The sequence below is a fragment of the Stigmatopora argus genome, chromosome 1 (genome assembly GCF_051989625.1).
Source record: "Stigmatopora argus isolate UIUO_Sarg chromosome 1, RoL_Sarg_1.0, whole genome shotgun sequence".
NCBI lineage: Eukaryota > Metazoa > Chordata > Actinopteri > Syngnathiformes > Syngnathidae > Stigmatopora > Stigmatopora argus.
Window position 1 is genome coordinate 5,825,422 of NC_135387.1, and position 23,227 is coordinate 5,848,648.

General features: G+C 40.6%; 1 protein-coding gene across 4 annotated transcripts in view; it reads left to right on the plus strand.

Moving 5' to 3' along the window:
- Positions 1-822: 822 nt before the first annotated feature.
- Positions 823-23,227, plus strand: part of magi3a (membrane associated guanylate kinase, WW and PDZ domain containing 3a) — a 105,201-nt gene continuing 82,796 nt past the window's right edge. For all 4 annotated transcript variants that reach the window (XM_077609106.1, XM_077609194.1, XM_077609272.1 and 1 more), the window contains exon 1: positions 823-1,934. In XM_077609106.1, the coding sequence (XP_077465232.1) occupies positions 1,628-1,934 (307 nt within the window). In that variant the 5' untranslated portion in view covers positions 823-1,627. The remainder of the gene's footprint in view (positions 1,935-23,227) is intronic.

Below are 23,227 nucleotides of genomic sequence, written 5' to 3' on the forward strand. Positions count from 1 at the left end.
TGGCTCTTTGTCACCCAGCAAAAAAAAAGTTATTTTCTTTTGCTGTCGGTCATTATATTGTTTAAAACGACAACAGATTAGGGCTAGGTACAATTAGATACCAATTTAACCACAATTAACAACGGTTTGAATTGTTATTCAATCAAACGATATTATATTTCCTTAAATATTAATGGGGATGGGCCTGTGGCGAGTGGTTAGTGCGTTGGGCCCAGAATGTTGAGATGAAGGGTTTAATCCCAGGTACGACCTTCTTGTGGGGAGTTTGCATGTTCTCTCTAGGCACGTGTGGTTTTTCTCAGGGTACAATTTCATTTTACCATGAGTTGTCATCCGCATAGGCTGAAAAAAGAACTATTTTGACAAAGGACTTTAATTCAAAGGTCAAGACTGTCAGTCTTTTCAAATCATGTGCATGGACTATGTATTTTTTACTCCGTTACTTTCATAAATTAAATCTCAAAATGTGATTGAAGTTCTAGTTTGTGACCACAAGAGTGCAGACTTGTTCAGCAAAGCAACTCTGAAATTTAAACTGTAATGAAAGCGTCAGCCAGCTACCTATTAAAAAATAGCGGTTAGGTCAACACTCAGTCGTCAATTTCACCACACGTTTTTTAACTTGATCAGAACACAATTTATGACGCAAAAACACGTTTCTTCACGGCAACTTGGCCTCTCTGACATGCGGGAGAACATATTGACCACCTGTCACTCACAAAAGTCCCGCCTCCTCTTGCTTTGCTTTGTTTGAATTGGTTGGTTATAATCCCTCCTCTAACTACTGATTGGACGAAAGACCCTTTCATCAACAAAGCAACGCGGAACAAACTGGGGGCGAAAAGTTGTGGAATGAAGTCTAATCGGATCATGGTTCGTGCGGGTTACCACAATTGTTTTGTTCGGTGCTCAACATTGTGCGTGTGACTGAAGTCGCGCGATAATAATAAGAGCCGAAAGCGGAACACAAGGGAGAGAAAAGACCGGAATTCTTCCTTTACCCGAGGGGAGGGACAGGTATGTTTTCCCGTTTCCAAGGACCGTGTTGCTGATGTCACCGCGGAGGAGGGTACCACACAAGGACAGGTGCGCGGCGGAAAGTTGCCCATCCAGTCTGTTTGGATTCAGCTCGGAAACAAACAGCTGATACTCGGCGCAGTACGCAGAGAATGTTTTGACTGGAATTTAATCGACTTCGCTGCCAAATTCGGGAGTGTTTTTCGGGATATAAGCATCGACTAGGAAACGAGGAAGTCCCGGTGGACGTGTGTTTTTCGATTGGAGGGCAGGGAAGAGGGAGGCCCAGTCAAGTCTTGCGCGCGCTGTTGCAAAGAGGGGCGTGGGGTCGCCCCAGTACCAGAACCGACGTGTTTTTCCCGCATGCGACACGAACTGACGCATCCGTTTTGGCTCTCATCCCATTGGGCTGAGCCCTGATGCGCGAGTGATCCAGGGGAGAAGACTGACCTCCTTCCATGTGGAAAAGACCACTTCTCTTCGAAGTGGAATATGACACTTGACTTGGACAATTGGCAATGATTTCCCAGTGCGTCACTGCGTCTTAGCACCAGCAGCCGCTCTCGCTTCAAGGACGATCGTGTTCGGACTGCCTTAAGAGCGTCCAACCATGTCCAAGACCCTTAAGAAGAAGAAGCACTGGTCCTCTAAAGTCCAAGAATGTGCCGTGTCGTGGGGGGGATCCGGTGAACTGATTGCGGTGGCGGAGCTGCGAGGCGGCGCTGAGCATGGGGAGTTCCCCTACCTCGGTCACATAGTAGCCGAGGGGGTTGTGTGTCATGCCGGAAGACTGCCAGGCATCGGGGACGTTCTGCTGGAGGTCAACGGCACTCCGGTGAGCGGACTCACCCATCGGGACACTTTGGCTGTCATCCGCCACTTTCGAGAGCCCATCCGCCTGAAAACAGTCAAACCAGGTGGGTGACAACCGACCCCCAACCCCACTACCATCCAAACACACACCTCCTACGCATTCTTTTCATGCATTGAAGCTGATTACACTTGTGTGTGTGTGTGTGTGTGTGTGTGTGTGTGTGTGTGTGTGTGTGTGTGTGCGCTTGGATTCCAAAGGTCACTTCCATGTTTTCAGTATTCTGTTTTAGTTGCAGCACGCGCCAGCCAAACTCAAACGTGGTTGGCAGTGTGCGTGTGTGCTGAAGTAGCATCTGGATACTCTGCAACATCAGCTCGCCGTCCTTTGTCTGAACTCATTTTGTAATCTTCTTAGCATCTGTACACGAACATTATTATTGAGATTATTCAAGGCAACCGAGAGCCCTACCCAATATGTGACCATAGATGAAGTTTTGTTGTTGTTGTTATTTTCAGCCTTTTTTCATTCATTTTTCAAACCGCTTATCCTCACAAGGGTAGCAGGGGGGCAACTATGGGCATCAGGCAGGGGACACCCTGAATTGGTGGCCAGCCAATTTGCAGGGCACAAGGAGACGGACAACCATTAAAGCTCACATTCATACCTAGGGACAATTTAGAGTGTTCAACCAGCCTACCATGCATGCTTTTGGAAATTGAGAGGAAACCAGAGTACCCAGAGAAAACTCACGCAAGCCCAGGGGCGAACATGCAAATGCCACATAGTGAGGAGCACCCACCTGAGATCGAATCCTCGATCCCTGAACTGTGAAGCCGATATTTGAAACACTTACACTTCGAGGCTGCGATGTTCATCCAATTTAAAAAAAAATGATATAAAAATAGAAAATAAAATATTTTAATAATAAACACAATTAAAATGTCAAAACATGAAACATAATGACACATAGCATGTGCTCTTCCAAAACCCTCATATCATATCCAAGATCAGGCTTTAGAACTTTGGGGTAATAATAATTTGAATGCTCATTTCATCTTTTGCCCATGTTACAATATCCCTGATTTCCAAAATGTATTTGAAATGACATTGACATTTTTACACATAGCATCAGGCTGTTTGAGATTAGGTAAAACCAAGAGATCTTGGCCAGATTTCTGAGCATTTTTAATTCTGTATGTGGCTTTTCATGGTGGAAATTCAAAACTAAAATATATCTGCACAAACAAAACAAAAACAAAAAATATTCACTAACGTTTTTTAGCATTTCATGAGTTAGCTTGTCTTCAAAGTGCTATATTCATCGATATTGGTTGAAAAAGATTTCAAAATAATAAAAAAAAAATTTGACATCAGGCATTACCCAGACATAGTTTTTAGCTGCCTTAAATTCTTTGTATTAGTAAATGCAGAGATCTGCTGCATCAAATACGACAGCACTGACATTGCACAGCAATGATACACAGTAATACCTTGAGATACGAGCTTAATGCGTTCCGGGACCGAGCTCGTATGTCTATTTACGCGTATGTCAAATCAATTTTTCCCACAGAAATGAACTAAATACAAATTAATTTATTCCCACCCTCTGAAAAAACACCACAAAACAGTGTATTACAATGGAAAAACATATTTTCTTTGGTTCAAATTCACCACCTACTCACAAATTAACAAATACCGTAATTACTCGAATATAACACGCAGATTTTTGCTATATAATTAATTCCAATAGTTGGGGGTGCGTGTTGTAATCAATAACTAAAATAAATTACAAATGTTCGATCGAAAAAAGCATTGTCAAACTCACTTTGACGCACGGATTTTACGTCATCTCGTAAAGACGACGCACGGATTTTACGTCATCTCGTAAAGACGACGCACGGATTTTACGTCATCTCGTAAAGACGACGCACGGATTTTACGTCATCTCGTAATTTCGATCGAAAATCGGAAAGCCGAGACCACCACTGCCCCCCTCTAGCCTCGTACTCGTCTCAGTTCACCCTCTCTCAGTTCAGTGTTGTAATCAATAACTAAAATAAATTACAAATTTTCGATCGAAAAAAGCATTGTCAAACTCACTTTGACGCACGGATTTTACGTCATCTCGTAAAGACGACGCACGGATTTTACGTCATCTCGTAAAGACGACGCACGGATTTTACGTCATCTCGTAAAGACGACGCACGGATTTTACGTCATCTCGTAATTTCGATCGAAAATCGGAAAGCCGAGACCACCACTGCCCCCCTCTAGCCTCGTACTCGTCTCAGTTCACCCTCTCTCAGTTCAGTGTTGTAATCAATAACTAAAATAAATTACAAATTTTCGATCGAAAAAAGCATTGTCAAACTCACTTTGACGCACGGATTTTACGTCATCTCGTAAAGACGACGCACGGATTTTACGTCATCTCGTAATTTCGATCGAAAATCGGAAAGCCGAGACCACCACTCCCCCCCTCTAGCCTCCTACTCGTCTCAGTTCACCCTCTCTCAGTTCAGTGTTATAATCAATAACTAAAATAAATTACAAATTTTCGATCGAAAAAAGCATTGTCAAACTCACTTTGACGCACGGATTTTACGTCATCTCGTAAAGCCAATCGGATGATGTGTTGTGGGAGGAAGAGGAAGTGGATGAAGGAAGCGTGTACGTTGATAGGATTCTCAACGAAGAGATGTATGAGAGGACAGACAAAGAGAGAGAGGAACTCTTCATTTGAAGGATTCTAATGAATAAATTTGTTTGAACAAAACAATCGTGAAACGAAGAAAAAAAGGTAAGATTTCTGATTTTCGTCAGCGGGAAATTTTAGGTGCGCACTATATTCGATTACCGCGTTTTTCCAGATTTTTTTGGCCCAAAATTACCTGCGTGTTATTTTCGAGTGCGCGTTATATTCGAGTAATTACGGTACCTATCTAGTGGTTATGATTGTCAATACTAAAATGTGACATTACTCAGTACAGACAGACAGATCGAGAGAGAAAGGACAAGAGAGAGACTTGACGGATGTGCTCCTAACATAATGTAAACTTTAATTTTAACTCAAATTAACTTGGATTACAATACAGACGCTCCCCTACTTACGAACGAGTTAGGTTCCGAGCGATTGTTCATAAGTTGAATTTGTTTGTAAGTTGATTCAGTGCTATATTTTGTATTATAATTTATGTTTAAGGCCTATATAAGTATATTGAAGGTTTATATAAGTGCATTTGTATGTTTAAGGCTTGTATAAGTAACACGCACTGGTTTGTAATGAAAAAAACATTTAATAAAATGGAGAGAATATGTACAGTACTGTATAGAGAGAGAGAGAGAGAGAGAGAGAGAGAGAGAGAGAGATTTATGTATTAGAAACTGGCCGAAAGAAGCGATCTAACGACGATTGCACAGTTTTCTTCTTTTTTCATCATAAATGATGTGGTAACGTTCACGCACTTCCGCATTGCAACGAATTGGACAGAAGAAGGTAGATGCTGGGTGAGCTGAGCTCTCACAGCGCCAGGCGTCGGTTTTAGCGGCGGAAAGAAGCACTACAGGGAAAAAATACAAAATCAAACTTACGAACATTTTTCTCCATCTTAAAAGAAGGCTCTCCATCTCGTTATGAATGTCACTGCGCAGCTTGGAAATTATGGTTAGTCCTTTGGAAGAAGGTTTGTCAGCAGTCTCTCACCGAGTCGGTCACCAGGCTATCTCATATTCTCGTATCTCAAATTTGTCTCTTATCGTAAGGGAAATATTTGCTCAGAATTTTCCTCCGATCTCAAATGTCTCGTATTTTGGGGCACTCGTATGTCAAGCTATTACTGTATATTCATGGTAAATGGGTTTATCTAAATCAGGGGTTTCCACCATTGCCGTTTTGTATGGACTGCTGAGACATTTTTTTAATTAAATGAACAAAGAAAAAGCTTTCTTACTGAAATGAATGTGTCCTGGGGCAGCTATATATGTGTTAAATGTGCTGGAGAGCCAGCCAGCCCAGATAGGTGGGCTTCTGAGGTGTTTTACTGTTGTGCTGTCTTTTTCATGGTACATTGACAACTTGACTGAATTATGGCGTCGTTGTGAATGACTGTGTTGCAAGCATGTCTTAATAGTTTTTTTGCGCTTGTTAAAAGTACCAACATCAAGCATTGTTAAAAAACAAGGCATGAAACACTGGGCACAAATTACTTGTCGGAATCATTGAGAAAGCGGAAAATAAGAAAAAAGAAAAGACAATATGAGTGAGTAACACAAGTAATAATGTGTTTCGTGACAACTAGTTTACGAGAGCTCACTGCAACTCGTATGTGCGGTCGATTTTGAGTAAATGCAAAAAGACTTTAGTATTGCCAGAAAGGTTTTGGCGGAGGGAGTTTGCAGCCAGTTGCACTTTTCATGTGAAACACAGTAAGGTGTTAAAACATGTGTAAGAGCATATATAATTCATTTTCAAGCTTATTCCGTTTTCTTTCTGGCGGTGGATTAATGTACCTACTCTATTAAGTTGCAATTATTTATTTTGGAAGTGAAATGTGAATATTAGGACAAAACAAACGAAAACTGAACTGGGCCAATGTTCAGCAAAGTCAAAGACTTCTGATAATTGTATCACTAAAATTATATCCAGGTGTTTTCCATTGAGAGAAAAAACAATTTCTTTTTTTCAAATATATAATTATTTTAACCCTTTCCCATGTTTGTACCTTGGGCCCCTTCACCGATTGAGCTACTGGTCCTCTGGCCAATTTAGTTAGTGAACCCAGTTCTATATACTTCCAATGTCATGTTCTGAACCACTTATCCTCACAAGGGTCATAGGGAGGGTGGCGCCTATCCCAGCTAACTACGGGCCCCATGCTGGGGACACCCTGAATAGCTGGCCAGCCAATTGCAGGGCACAAAGAGAAGGACAACCATTCACGCTCATACTCATACCAAGAGGCAATTTAGAGTGTTCAACCAGCCTACCCTGCATGTTTTTGGTCGGAAACTGGAGTATCGGCGAAAACCCACACAAGCAACATGCAAACTCCACACAGCGAGGGGTCGAACCCTTGATCCCAGAACTGTGAGGCCGAGGCGTTAACCATTCGACTGCCGCATTGCCATTTACAATAATATATGTTTAATTTGCATAATTGCCAGTTTCAGCCTATTCCTGCCTTATCAATTCAGTGCATAACCAGCGTCAGGCTTGGTTAATGTTTGACCAGCTAACTACAAACATAACTTTAAATCAACTGTGCATCTGTAGTTACATGGTGACAAATGAAATGACAGGCTGTTAGGTTCTTGGCATCCATCACTTAAAAAATACCAATTACTTTTCTTTCAATAACAAAAGTCACACTCTGTTGAAAACCACTTGAATTTTGTCATTTGTTTTTAGCCTAAAATGAAGTTTTCTTTATATCTGAACATAAGATAAACCTTTATTAGTCACACAATGGAAAATTAGCATCTTATCGGCAACAATAGTTGACACAGGAAATGAAAAAAACCTCAGACAAGACACTCGTAGATGAAGCACAGATTAGAATCATAAATCACCAAGACATAAGATAACCATTTAATCCAATCAAATCTTTTCAAATATCCAAACCTCTAGGTGTATACCCTGACAGCTGCAGGCAGAAAGGAGCAGAGGAAACTGTCATTTACGCAGCCCGTTTGTAAAAGTCTGCCGCTATGGGAGCTGTGCAGTGCTGTCACTGTCCTTGAGGGGTAGGATAAGGTTGTCCAGCATGTTTGACATCTTAGCCATCATCCTCATATGTCAGTTAATTCCAGAGAGTACCCCAAGATAGAGCTGTCTCTTTTACCTTTTTTTTCAACCTCCATTTCCCCTAGCAGTGACAGTTTGCCGCCTGCCCAGCAGATACTGCTATAGAAACGCTTATTTAATTATATATTTATTCATGTATTTATTTCTTGACCTACTTATTACCTATCTATTCATGTCTAAAATGCCTTTGCTATTCCTGCATCCTCACCCTCTTGCCACTGGAACAACGAAATTTCCCGAATACGGGATGAATAAAGTTATCCAATCCAATCCAAAAGGCCTCTGTGGCCACAGTCAGAAGTTATTCAGGAGTATCCACTCAACCATGGAAGCACTGAGCCTCCTTAGCAGGAAATGTCTGCTCTGAACTTTCCTGAAAAGTATATCTGCGTTGTTTTTCCAGTCTATGTAGTTTGTTGTTTGTTAATTAGAAGCTCTCTGAATGTTCATTCCGGGATCTGTCGGAGTGAGACTGAGAATGGCAGATTTGTCACAAAATAAAGAAGGATTTACCCGTTCATCTACCTTTCAAGTTTCAAACCTCAAAACCTACAGCTCATAGCCAAAAGAAAAATATAGCTAATACAATCTTAAGTGATTTCCCTTTGTAGGGTATGTGGACTCTCTTCAAATACTGCGAGAAAATAGCTAATGCACAAGAGGCTCAAACTAAAGCCAGTAGACTTCTGCATTAAGGGGTTTTAAGATGAGGTGGCTTGGGCATGTATAATTCAGTTGCATTTTGATGCCTCCCTTGTGAGATCTTGGAGACTCTCCTGGGTGGCCTTTGGGCATCTCAGGGGCTGAAGTGTGGACTTTTGTCTAGAACAGTGGTTCTTAACCTTGTTGGAGCTACCAAATCCCACCAGTTTCATATGCGCATTCACCGAACTCTACTTTAGTGTAAAATAAAATATGATTTTTTTTTTCAAATTCAAGATATAAATTCCTTGCAGCACGGATTGGCCAAGCAATGACACGTGATCATCTGCAGCCAGTGATGGTCAAGCGGGGCATGTTATCATAAATAGAAATAATGAGCCAATGTGTCTTGACTTCCGTGGTAGAGGCTCCACCGAACCCCTGAGACCGACTCTCCAAACCCAAGTTAAGAACCACTGGTCTAGAAGTTGCTCTTCTCATTACATATAGTAGAAAATTGAAAGAGAATAGTGAGAAAGATGGATAAAAAAAAGAATGTAATGAAATAAGAAGTGTGGACTTGAAGTTATCTTGTATCTCACATCATGGCTATGTAATTGTGATTTACAAGTTAAACATATAGTTTAGTCACCCAATGACAGATTGACTGCCACGTGGCTCCCCTGCACCACAACACAATGAACAGACAAGATCTGGCAGGAAGACAGTTGTAGACAGACACACTGATGCAATTGCTTCATGCATTGATTATCAGGCAGTTTTATTTATATGGATTGTTATTGTTAAATCAATACTGTCTGCAAAAGGTATCAAGCCTTTTTCACTAAAGCACCATCTGCTGCCATGCTTTTCCCAAACGCAAAATGGCCTTTGGTGCTGTGTCTCTCTACTGACACGCTGCTGGAATGTGTAAATAGCTGATTCCTCTGCTCAATGTTGTGCAACTGAGTAGTAGCATCATGGCAAATCTAAATCTAAACCAACCTGTCAGGCCGACATTCCATCATGCCTCGGGGCGCCACCATGGACACATGCTGGGTGTATTCATGTCCATGTGTACCTGTTGATAGTGGTTGTTTAACTCATCCAAGAACATCATTTCTTCTCAACGTGATATTCATTTTCATGTACAACTGTCTCACAGAACAATTTCAACCAAGTTATTTGGGGAAAACAGATTTCAACATGACCTTCATCACACTGGCAATCAATCACATTTTTGGAATTTTGAGGTTTTTGAAGTGGAGCTGCTTTATTTATGAAAAGTCTAAACAAAACACTTAAATACTGAGTTGTCTACAATGATGTGAGAAGCATCTTAGTTCAAACACAGTCATATAATGTGCAATATTTAATAAGGGAGAACGCTTAAGTCATTTTGTATTCGTACAATGTGTTCACAAGGGATGGTTAATCAGCGCTGTAACTCCACTTTGACATTTTCATATGGGCTTCTCTGTTCCCCCGTGGGGGCCCACTGTGTGTTTATATCTCAGTTTCTTTTCTCATGATTAATTCAAGCTTCATCTATTATTTATGGCTCCCCGGTGCTGAGACGAGGTGACTGTTGGGAGGATCAAATGATACCACACTCGTGAAAAAGGAAACCGTGTAAGAAAGTATAACTTGCATATGCTTTGGTTATGTACAGAAGAGGGCCCCAAAATGTGAAAATCATCTCCGGTTGTTTCTTCGTCCCCTGGTTTATGCCAATGTGCTATTCTTTAAAGTTGTATTGAATAGAAATTCAGACTTCATCGGAGTTATTTGTTAATTATACCTCATTAGCTTTTTTATTAGAGCCATTTATAATAGCATAATAACCCACTGTTATTCACCCCCCCTAAATAGTTATAGAAAAACGTAGGGCTGGGCAATAAAATGATAACGGTAATTATCGTAAAATGATTTTTGTCAATAATGATAAAAATATTTCGATAAAAATTCAATTATTTAGAACTGCAATTACACCACCCGACCACGACAGAGAACGGTGCGACGTTGCAACATGAATGTTAGTTCCAGACCAACACTCAGGAGAAGAAGAGGATGATAAGGAACTGTGTCTTTAGCTTCGTTAGCAATAAAAGCTAATACGGCACATGAACGCAAAAGGACAATGACATGGCCAAAATGAGCGATTATGAGATGCAGGACGGGACACAGCCGATCCACTAAACGATCCAAGTGAATTCTTCCTGGCGTTTTCTTTCGTTTTTTTTAAATGCCTCATAAATACCTGTGGACAAAGAGCAGCCTTATTGAAAAATTCCGTCCTCATTTGAGGACATCCTGTATTATTTTTCTTACCGTTTTTTTACACACTATAAGGCACACCCTTAATGAATGACACATTTTATTTTTTCCATATATAAGGCGCACCGCATTGTAAGGCGCACCACTCCGCATTATACTGGTCAACCGCACCGCATTATACGGGTCTACAGTAGAGGCTGGGGTTACGTTATGCATCCACTAGATGGTGCTGTGCTAAAGGGAATGTCAACACTTTTTATTTTTTAGGTGTGTTATTGAATATTTTTAGAATTACTTTCTAGACTATTGCATAAAATAATTGATGTACAAATATGTATTTTGCATTCAAATGGAAAATATATATTTTTCAATTACTGTTAGCTAGGGCGGGCCTGCGATTGAGTGGTTAGCCCGTCGGCCTAACAGTTCCCAGGTAGGGGGTTCGAATCCTGGTCACTCCACCTGTGTGGAGTTTGCATGTTCTCCGGGAACTCCGGTTTCCTCCCACATTCCAAAAACATGCATGGTAGGCTTGTTGGACAATCTAAATTGGACCTAGGTATGAGTGTGCGCATGAATCTTTGTCTGTCTACTAGTGCCCTGCGATTGGCTGGGCACCAATTCAGGGTGTCCCCCGCCTCGTGCCCAAAGTCAGCTGGGAGAAAATCCATGCAAATATGTTACCTTACTTTATAAGAAAATAGAACATGAAATATAATAATTTTACACTACGAAAAGTAAAGAAATTTTGACGGGCGTCTATTTTTAAAAATGTGCCTTCAAACCAAAAGTTACTGTGCAATATGAAATAAAAAACATAATCAATTGAAGACATCACCATTGGCACGCAGACTATTTTCAGCCTCAAAAAGAGAAAAATAATTACAAAAATATAAAATAAAAAAGTTGGATAAACTTGGATTTAACCCATATTAACTCAAGAGAAGGTTTAGATATGGCAACGTTTTCAGAACATTTACATAAAATGGGAAAACATCTTGATATCAAGTAAGAAAAATATTACAGGCTGTTTCAATAAGGCTGCTCTTTGCACAGGTACAAGGCATTAAAAAAACCGCTAGGGAAAATTCATTTGGATTTTTTTTAATGGGTCGGGTGCATCTCATAATCGCTGATTTTGGCCGTGTTATTGTTCTTTTGCGTTCATGCTCTGTGTTAGCCTTGTTTGCTAACATGCTAAAAACATGTTTCCTCGTCATCATCTTCTACTCCTGAGCATTGGTCTGGATCTAGCATTCATCTCGCAACAGCAAATCGTTCTCTGTGGCGGTCGGGTGGTGTAATTACAGTTTAAAATTATTGAATTTTTATTGAAAGTTTTTAATATCGTTGACAAAAATTACTTCACGACAATTATTGTTATCGTTTTATCGCCCAGCCCTAGGATGAATGTTTATTTGCTGGTAATTGCTGCTTAATTGATAGATGTCCAATTAATTTAAACTTGCGGGGAGCCCAGCAGACGAATGGTTAGCGCGTCTGCCTCACTGTTCTGGTGTTCTGGTGGTTCGAATCCAGGTCAGTCCACACATGCATGGTAGGCTGATTTGACACTCCAAATTGCCCCTAGGTATGAGTGTGAGTGTGAATGGTTGTCCGTCTCCATGTGCCCTGCGATCGTCTGGCCACTGATTCAGGGTGTCCCCCTCCTTCAGTCTGAAGTCAGCTGGGATAGGCTCCAGCACCTCCCGTGCCTCCTTGTAAGGATAAATGGTTCAGAAAATGAATTAATGAATGGATAGACTTGCTGTGATTGCTCATCTTTCAGTGCCATCGACGACACTTTTTGTCCAATCTATTTTGACTGGGTGGCCTGGAACGCAATCATTCTCTTAGGGCCTCTCCCAGTTAAAATGGATTGGACCTCTCTAGCTTAGTCAAAGTCAGCTATTGAGTTAAACAAACCAAATTTTGATAAATACATGTATTTGCGATTCAGCAGCTCTTTAGACAGTCACAATGATCAAAAAGTGTGTTGGTTGGTGCGACTCAAAATCTTCCCCGCTGTTTTTTAAAACACTTTGGAGGCTTTCAAATTAAGTTGTGTGACACTTTTCATTAAATGAGAATCTCGAGCCAGCTGTTCAGAGGCAGTTATGAGGCAGTAACGTACGTTCGGTAAGGAAAAGAATGTCACCCAACCCCGCTCCACCTCTTTCCCATTCTTCTCTGCCTTTGAGTGGCAGTTTGGTGACAGTTTGGGTGCTTAAAAGACGTAAAACAGAGATTTAGAGAAGTAAAGGAAAGTAAGATGGTTATCGATGTGAATGAAGGCCTGGAGAATGGACATCTCATTGAAGAAAACTTCAACCTAATGCACAGTCATAGCACTCTGAAGTTCACCAGCCTTTTGATTTGCCACATTGAATTTCCAACTGAGATAATAATCAAAACACTGATCCTTGGTTCTCCTGAAAGATATATAATACTGGGTAAAGTGCAGAGAGGCGCATTGCAGACTGCAGAGCTGCGAAAAGCCCATGTTAGATGACAGAGAGCATTACTAATCCCAGAACTGGGGGCTATTATGCCATCATTAATCATGATAAAAGGACTAATGATCTGGTGTGGTTGTCTGAAAGGATTGTACCAAAATGTAAGGTTGCAGCAGTTGTCTGGTTTTATGGGTTTTTGGCACAATCTGGATTGCAATGCTAACAAAAGGTAGTGTGCACGCTGCAGTCCAAGTCGAAAACAATTTAAGCATTTTGCCTTTGGGAGCAGTGATAAAACTTAAAATTCCTTTATAAACCTTAATTTGTCTACTGCATGGTGTTAATCCTCATCTCCGCGCTGGGCTGGCCCAAAATTAATAGTGCATCTTAATTAACAAATATTACGATAGTTAAAAGACTATGTACATTGAGGCACCCCGGTGGATGAGTGGTTAGCTTGTCGGCCTCAAAGTTCTGGGGTTGAGGGTTTGACCCCCGGTGGGTCCTCACTGTGTGGAGTTTGCATGTTCTCCTGAGTTTTCACTGGGCGTGCATGGGTTTCCTCCGGGCACTCCGGTTTCCTCCCTCATTCCAAAAACATGCATGGTAGGCTGATTGGACACTCTAAATTGACCCTTGTTATTGATGTGAGTGTGCATGGTTGTCCGTCTCCTTGTGCCCTGCAATATATGCGATACAGGGTGTACCCCGCCTCAGGCCCGGGGTCAGCTGGGATAGGCCCCAGCCCCTAATGAGGATAATGCAGTTCAGAAAATGAGATGAGAGATTAGATGTGTCCATGTGTTCGTTTGCTCTGTCTCTGTTGCCAAATGTTAGCTTCCTGACACACAAATAGATTTTGCATGTTGATTCATTTTAATGGCTTCTTAAATAGTTTTATGATCTCTCATTTTTGTGTCTTCACAATTTTCCTACAAAATCGGTTTGCTGAATTTTTTAGGGTCTAGTTGATAGTTTTGTGGGGACCGTGGAACAAATTAGAGCATTTCATATAAAGTACTGCTCTACTTATGAAATGTTCATGTTACGAAAGAAGTTCTGGAACCAATTACTAATTTCGTAAGTTGAGGTACAACTGTATTGTTACCAATAATCTCAGTTGTGCTGGTGAAACAAGCAGGCCACCACTGTGCATATTACAAATGCAAAGTATATACTCCTCCAATGGTGAGATGTCATGCTTGCTGGAAATGAGGTCTTTGAGTGCCTTCATTGGAATTCATGAGTGTGCAGCCAATTTGGCTGGATTTGCTTCTGAGTCTTCCTAACAGCGTATTGATCATGTCCAATCTTTTCCTTTTCCAACATAATGTCTGTAATTCTTTCCATGTGGCCAGCAGCCTATGAGCTTGCTCGATAGTGAATGGTAATAATGAGGTTAGAGGGAGCAACAAACAAATTGTCTTTCAACTCATGAGCTCTTCCTTTCATTTGGTGTTAATCAAGGAACCTTCTGGCCTGCATTGGTTTTTGTCACACTCTGGTGAGTGTGAGGCTTGTATCATTTTATTTTCTAAGTAGACAGGTACAGTATCCCCATGCTTTGGCGAGACACAGCCCCTTGCCAACTGTTAAGAGATTTGAGTAGATTGACAAAAGAGATCAAGTTTATTAGTTATCATACAACCCTGACGTCACTGTGATGAAACTTTATAGTACTACTGTTCGTGTTGACAAGGTTTAAAACATTCCTTGTGTTGTGTTGCAAGGCTTTTACAACCCTGACGTCACTGTGATACAACCTTATAGTACTACTGTTCGTGTTGACAAGGTTTAAAACATTCCTTGTGTTGTGTTGCAAGGCTTTTAAAAATGACCCAATTGGCTGATTGACCCTGCATGTGGGAATGGGAATCATGTGTGGAATGCAGTTATTTTGAATTCATTGAACACAATGAGACTATACAGAATTCCACCAGTGTATTGTTACCAACAGGTGCAGCTTTTGGCAACTATTTGTCATTAGGTTCCCAAGAAGCCAATTGTTCAGTGCTCAGGAGAAGCAGTAACCTCAAACATTCCAACAAATTGCACTGCCAATGTGTGTTATTTTCAACAAAGCTGTGTTATCTTGTCAAAATGGAGTCCATTATTAAATAGACTGCAAACACTACCCATTGACATACTGTAATGTTGGTTTAAGTAATAAGTAAGCCTAAATTCCCACTATCAAGTTTTTACACACAAATACTGTATAGTGTTCAAAAACAGATGATCAAGACACACACATTCCAAACCATTTAAATTGTCAATACAAATAACTTTTATAACAGTTTGCCTCTGCATAGTTGAGATCAATGGTGTTTTCAGAGGTAAGGATTCCAGCAGGGGGCATTTGACTCAAAGTAAAAAATTAGTCGAGACTCATATTTTCTGTGAAACGAGGGGGAATATGAAATTGGGTCAGAGGTAGAACAAAGATAATAGACTACTAGTTGTGAAGTCCAATCTATCAAATTCAGTAAAATACCCTCTGGGGGTACTTGCATAGGTGTAACAACTACAGATGATCAAAATTCTCCAATTAAAATAAAATAAAAAAATTAAATAAAAAAAGATGAATAAATTGCTCTTTCATTTGATAATTACAGTTGGAGAAATAATTCCAATGTTGTTATAGAAGGAAGCAATTTAAAAGGTGTGTGAGTAAAAAGGTGGCTAGGTTGAATTGAATTGAATCCTTTTATTGTCATTATACAAGTATAATGAGATTTAAAGCCTTTTTTTATATATTTATATTGAAGGAAAACAAAAATAAAAGAAGCATTTTGAAGTCAAGAGTATGATTAGTTATTCATGACCAATAATGTGATGCTCATTATTCATGTGAATTCATTGAATTTATTTTCTAAACACGTTTTGATCTTGCGCCTTAGTTCATATAGCAGAAAATACTTTATTTACAAAAATATATATTTTCCATAGTTTTTCACGTTTTTAGTGATAAATTCATATCAATCCCAGGCTGCAGAGAAAAAAACTCAAGAATGAACAACTCTACATCATTTAATTATACCTATCATTAACATGACCATAGAAACGCTCATCTCGGTTTCAAGCCAACGGCCCTTGACAGGGCGTAGAAGAGGTGGACTGAAACAGGGTCTTCTGCATGCCCAGGCAGCCTCAAAACTGATGCCAGGGGAGCCTTTAGAACAGGGGTCTCAAACTCGCGGCCCGCGGGCCAACTGCGGCCCTCGGGACGATAATTTGCGGCCCCCGTCTTAATATGAAAGATTAATGTTTGTGCGGCCCGCAAGATTGATATGAATGACACTTGTTGTGTTCGGAGCTGAATGAACCAATCACGGTGAGGTATACGGCTCTGGAGGACGGGACATCGGCCGGGCTGTCCAGTGCCTCGCTCACTCACTCATTCATTCCTCCAATCAGCTGGGCGAAGGAGAAGCCGTGAAGCCGATCACTCCGCTCGGTGCGCACACTCCTCCGCTGCTCTCAGCATAGAACTGAATGAGGCGCTATAATCCGTGATCAGCCTGTCAGTGTAGCCATCTCCGCGAGTGAAACGGAGAAACGGAGAGCGAAAGTGCGCATGCGCCACAAACCCGCGCGACTGAAAGTGAAAGATCAACCCGAGACTCATTCCAAGTGGAAAAACATATTACACTGTAATAATAACAGAGCCCCAGAGATGTCTCTTTCAAAGCCTGCCGTGAAGAGAAAGGTCGGTGATGAGCACAGACAGTTTCAAGAAAAGTGGGGAGTGCAATATTTCTTTGTTGAACACAGGGGCAGCCCAACGTGTCTCATTTGCACTGAAAAAGTTGCGGTGCACAAGGAATACAATTTGAAACGTCATTATACTACGAGACATGCTGAGGAGTACGAAAAATACCAGGGAGATGAGAGAGCCAACCAGGTTGCCAGTCTTAAAACATGTCTTCTGAGGCAACAGGATTTCTTCAAGAAGGCTACCAAAGACAGTAATGCAGCAGTCGAAGCTAGCTACGCCGTTTGTGAGTTGATTGCTAAAGCAGGAAAGCCATTTACAGAAGGTGAATTTATCAAAAAGTGCATATTACAGGCTGCACATATTGTCTGTCCAGAAAAGAAAAGTCTGTTCAACCACATCAGCCTTTCTGCCAACACCGTGGCAGAGCGCATTTCTCACCTGTCAAGTGACATTTATGATCAACTGTGTGAGAAAGCACAATGTTTCAGTGTATATTCAGTGCCTCTTGATGAGACCACAGACAATGCCCAGCTCGCAATATATGTCCGTGGTGTTGATGACAATTTTAAAGTAATGGAGGAGTTGCTCACAGTAATTCCAATGCATGGCCAGACCACCGCTAAGGAAATATTTCACCAGCTGTGTGATGCCATTAAGAATGCCGGTTTGCCATGGAAGAGCTTTGTTGGAATAACAACCGATGGAGCCCCATCGATGACAGGGAGGAAGAATGGACTGGTAGCACTTGTTAAAAAAAAACTGGAAGAGGAGGGTGTGGAGGAGGCCATAGCTCTGCACTGCATTATACATCAGCAGGCCCTTTGCAGCAGATGCCTGAAGTTTGACAATGTGATGTCTGTCGTTGTGAAATGCATCAACCAAATCAGATCCAGGGGCTTAAAGCACAGAAGGTTCCGTGCTATTTTAGAGGAAATGGAGTCAGAATATGGGGATGTGCTCTACTTCACTGAGGTACGTTGGCTCAGCAGGGGAAACGTGTTGAAGAGATGTTTTGAGTTGAGAGCAGAAGTAAAAGACTTCATGGAGATAGACGGGGTTGCTGTTCCTGTGCTAAGTGATCCCAAATGGCTCATGGACTTGGCTTTTCTTGTTGATATCACACATGAGCTTAATGTACTGAACAAGAAGCTACAAGGCCAGGGGCAACTTGTCAGTGCTGCCTATGCCTATATTCTGCACTAAACTTGTGTTATGGAAAGCCCAGCTCTCTCAGACAAACCTTTGCCATTTCCCAGCATGCAAGGCTCTCGTGGATGCAGGCACACCATTCAGTGGTGAGAAGTATGTTGAGGCCTTTTCGAAGCTACAGGAGGAATTTGATCACATATTTGCAGACTTCAAGACACACAAAGCCACATTTCAAATTTTTGCGGACCCCTTCTCCTTTGATGTGCAAGATGCCCCTCCTGAGCTTCAAATGGAGCTCATTGACCTGCAGTGCAACTCTGCACTCAAAAATAAGTTCAGGGTGGTGAGTGGAGAAGCAGACAAGCTTGGGCAAATTTTGAGAGAGTTGACCCCCAGCTTCCCTGAACTTTCCCAAATGTTCAAGCGGACCATGAGCCTTTTTGGGAGCACATACTTGTGTGAGAAGCTCTTCTCCACCTCGAACTTCAATAAGTCCAAGTACAGGTCCAGACTTACTGATGAGCATCTTCAAGCTCTACTGAGGGTTTCCACTGCTTCCTCCCTCAAGCCAAATGTGACTCAGCTATGTGAGAAGAAGCGCTGCCAGGTCTCTAGCAGCAAGGAGTAGGCAAGAGAAGCCGTGTTCAGAATATTTCATGTTCAATGTTCCATTCAAGTTCAGAAAGTTAAAGGTTAAAGAGCTGTTAATACAGACATTTGAAACGGAATAAAAATAATTCATTTTCTCTACTTAGGCAGCCAGTGTATATCTCTCATTATTATTATTTAATTTTTGTATTACTGATTGATTGATTTTTTTATTCATCTTTAAGTTAATTTATTTAATTCATTATTTTTTGTTAAAAAATAAAGATATTTGATAACGTTGGAATGTTTTATTAGTGCTTTTCTTGTGGAAATCCTGATGCGGCCCAGTCTCACCCAGACTCGGCCTCTAGCGGCCCCCAGGTAAATTGAGTTTGAGACCCCTGCTTTAGAACCTGGTTGAATTGTGCAACTCACACCAATTTAACAGTATGGCATACAAGTGCCAAGTGAACACAAAAATACACGCGCGCACGCCAAGCACGAGAGGGCTCAAAAAGTAGATAGATGCGAGCTGTGAAAAAAAAAATCTCATGAACTGCCACGTCGTCGCTCACAAGTGTGTTTCTTTTTTGTGTTGTGGCGTATTATGATTATCACAACATGTCATTTTGATATAGCAGTAAATCTGTGGTAGTCACAATTGAGTTTTTTTCTGGGTCAAACAACTCAATGCATGGTCCAGAGATCATGGTAATTGTAATTTTAATTGCATTGTGCTGAACAGTTATCAAAATCGTTAAGGGTACCAAGGTTTCGTCAGCAAGACATATTTAAGGCTGGCTAGTAATTGGATACCTTAGAATTCTTTTTACAGGATGATGAATAAATTGTTTACTTATCCAAACTAAACATTTGCATGAATAAAACAAATGCACCTCACAGAGCAGTCTTAATGGTGGTATACTGGATATACTCCTCTACTTAAATGTTGAAATTTTCATAACTAGGTTAATATTTTTTGTCTGTTTTTCCTCTCTCCTAAAACTATCAACTGTAATTGTAATGGCGATAATAGAAAGGAATCATAAGATATCTCTGCCCCCTGACTTCTTGTATTAACAAGATTACAAAGGAGACACTTTCAGTATGATAAACACGCACACTACGGAATGTTGCTCCCTCTTAAAAGTTACTGTGGCTTTTGAGTAATGCATTGAATGACTTATTAACCTCGGCTGTGAGTCACATATAAATGAATGTTTGTCCTTTGTAGCGACTGGCTGGCATTCTGATGCTGTGGCACTTCCAGTTTGCAGCTTGTAATGCTCCATCACATTATTGAAACCAGAACCACTCAAACACATGAACAAACAGCAACGACTTATTTTCAACTATTTGTACATTAGACAGTCTATGCCTTTCCTCTTGCGCTTTGACAATGGTTAAAACATCAGAATTGACTAAATAGACTATTAAATGCACATGTTGTTTTGCTTATCTGGGTGTGAGTCAAATACAGTATGCTGACTGCGGCATTACTGTATGTGCAAAGAAGATGAAGGGTAAAAAAAAAATACTTGAAAGTGTTGGTGATTCAGCGCAAAAATGTTGCTAGCAGGTTTTACTGTATTCTGATCCTTGATGTGAGAGGATGATAGTCGAAATTCGCAACTGATCCGAGTGCTGCCATAAAACCGTTATCAGGAGTGCCACTCAAACCTAATTTAAACTAAAGTAAAATATTTAGTTTTTGCCTAGGCTTTTTCATTCAACAAGTGTGTGTGTGTGTGTGTTTGTGTAGGGGGGTGGGGGGTTGGGGTGTTCCAATTTACCCTGCTTGCAGCATTTATTTCAATTGGAAAACGTTTTATGTATGCAGTGAACTCTTCAGACTTTGCACGTCGTCCTTGCTCTATTTCTTCCTGCAATGTGTTTGTTAAACGCACTTTATTGTCCATTTTATCACGTTGGTGCACCCAGCACTGTTGCTACAGCATGAAAATTTATGACCGACTTTCTCTCAAGCAAATGGCAGCACAAGCCTAACATCAGGAGTCGTGACACAACCGGGAAGTCAGCATTGCAGTCTCTGCTCGACTCTTCATCAGCTTGTTTGAGTCAGTAGAGGTAGATTCTCACTTTTATGTTCACGCTTCATTCACTATGTTTCGTGGTTTTCGGATTGTAAACTGCACTAGTGGAAAACTGCACAATAGAAAGAGGAAAGCACTGTATAAGTCTCACATTAGTATGACACTCACACAGTAGGTCTTTATGCCCCAATTCACTGTTCATATTGCAAAAACATATGAGACCTGCAGTGTGTACGGAATGCGGATGCAAAGTGACACACATGCAGACTACGAGATGTGATATTTATAAAAGTAAATGTGGTCCCTTCGGGAGGTCTTTGCCGCCACGGTTATGTGGCAATTTTGCAGATTTTATGGCATAGGATCCAACATTTTCTTATCCGGATAGCTTCACATGTAGTATCAAGAAGGAAAAGGTATTCCCTGCACTTTTGTTCAAGGCTGGTGTTTTATTTTGTTGAACAGCGTAGACGTAATTCATTTGTTGATGATGTGTATATTGTATTCATTATACAACAGAGGGATTGGACAAATATATAGGTCTTATTTTCATCTACATATATAAGAGCCCACTTCAAATAATCTGGATCGAAAAGTTCAGAATGCATAAAAAAGCGGCAACATTTGGCATTTAGATAAAGAAATTGTAATTGACCTGTAGTTTGAATGTAATTGAAACCACATTTCTGGGAGAGTTTCAACATCCAAGACCAAACGTTATGTACATGGTATTCATAACAATAAAATGTAGAACAGCAAGCTAAATGGTTCTCTGTTAGCATGCTAAGTTGTTTAGATAATTACAGCCTAAACAACACGGCATGACAAGTTGTTTACCAAACCATTGACCACACTCCAAATAACTACCCAAGCCATTGGTTTTCTGTTCTTTAACTGATGCGGAATGATTGGACTTCACTGAGCAACATCCCTGTCCTTTTCTCTGTAAAATCCATCAATACATTTTTTTTAATCCCATTTTTTTGGCGATAATACTACAGTTCTATAGTACCGAGTGACGTAACGAACGGACGAGCTACTCGCGCACGTCCTGTTCCATTCAGTTTCATTACTGCCATCATTTTAGTTGTTGTTAATGCATCCATAACAGGACTTTCCTGAGTCAGGGGGGCCATGTTAAGGTGCTTCAGCCTCCCATTTGAATTTGTATGGTCTTATCTCCTATTTTTGGGACTTATGACCAACATTCAATTTGGTATTCCATTATAAAACCAATGAAAACCTCCCTACATACTGTTTCAATGGAGGGATGCACCCTCTTGAATGGAATTGAATTGAAATGGCAAAGTTCGATAAATGATTTTTTTGGGTTACAATTTCAATACTTGTGCATCTGTTTGAGGCTTGATTAATTTAGAATTCTCTGACAGGATTCTATCACTTAATTGGTGTGTAAAAAAAATAAGTGGGCTTTTAATGGGCACTTCTGAACAACTATTTAGGGCGTAAGCCTAGAGCACCCTTTTTGGAGGTGTGTGTGGCGCAAAAAAATGTTCTACTTGAGTATATAAATTGCAGGCCCAGCCATACGATGGAAAAAGGTGATTTATATTCCATAAACTACGGTGCATACAATAATTTCAGACCATATTTAAGATAAAGATTCCATATAAATCTTTTGAGATGCTTCCAATGGTGTGGCTTGAATATAAATGTGCACAATGGGTACTTGTTTTATTGTTGTTATATTTATCCCTCGAATATCGCTGATAATGTAAACCAGACATGGCCGCGATAATTGAAAAACCGCGAAGTAGGATCACCACATTATTATTACCATACTCCGAGCAACCAAATACTAAGAATCGTCCGTAGTTTACTACGCCAGTTTATAGCAAATTACGAAATCCGCATTTTCTATTAAAACTACGAAAATAAAACAAATCAAGCAATGTCTGACGCGATCGGTGTTTCGAAACGTTACCTTTGCTTTTAACAACTTTTTCAGTTAAAATTCACCGATTGAGTATGTCACAAATCGAAACTACATCCACGTTACCTCAACGGATGTGACATCCGTTGAGGTCATGTGGATGTAGTTTCGATAGATTTTTTTAGGCAGCATAGACTTACCGTAGCCATGGCTTCCAAGCGAAGATGAGAGAACTGTGATATTGATATTTTGCCATCGAAAAAAAAATACAACGAACTGCAGCCTGCAAAAGTTCAAGACGGAATACAGTATTATATATCCGTGTTTGGCGCCATCAACCGAAGGAGAATTCTTTGCGTACTGTAAGTATTGCAACATGAAAACAATTGCTTTGCGTGACAAAGTCTTGTTGGAAGTGAAAGTAGATTATGAGAAGATTAGTATTCCATTTGAGAAAAAATATGAAGGACTTTGTGTTAGTGAGAACGTTTGTCAGTACATGAAAGAGCAAGAAATGCTTGGAGAAAAAGTGACTGCCATCTGCACAAGTGTGTGAAAGATTTATAAAACTGCAGTGAAATATGTAAAAGAAAAATTTCCAATGACGGACGAATTGCTCAAACATGCTGAGGTAGCTGATCTCAGCATCATCAAAAAAAGTTCCTTCACAAGTATAAGGTACTTCATCAACAGATTCCCATCCATGAAGCCTGACTGTGAGGTTGATGCCTTGGAAGAAGAATTCAGCTGCCTGCAAGTTGAGGAGCTCGGAGACATTACAGTATAGGAGAGAGCAGATGTGCAATGGGGACTTGTAG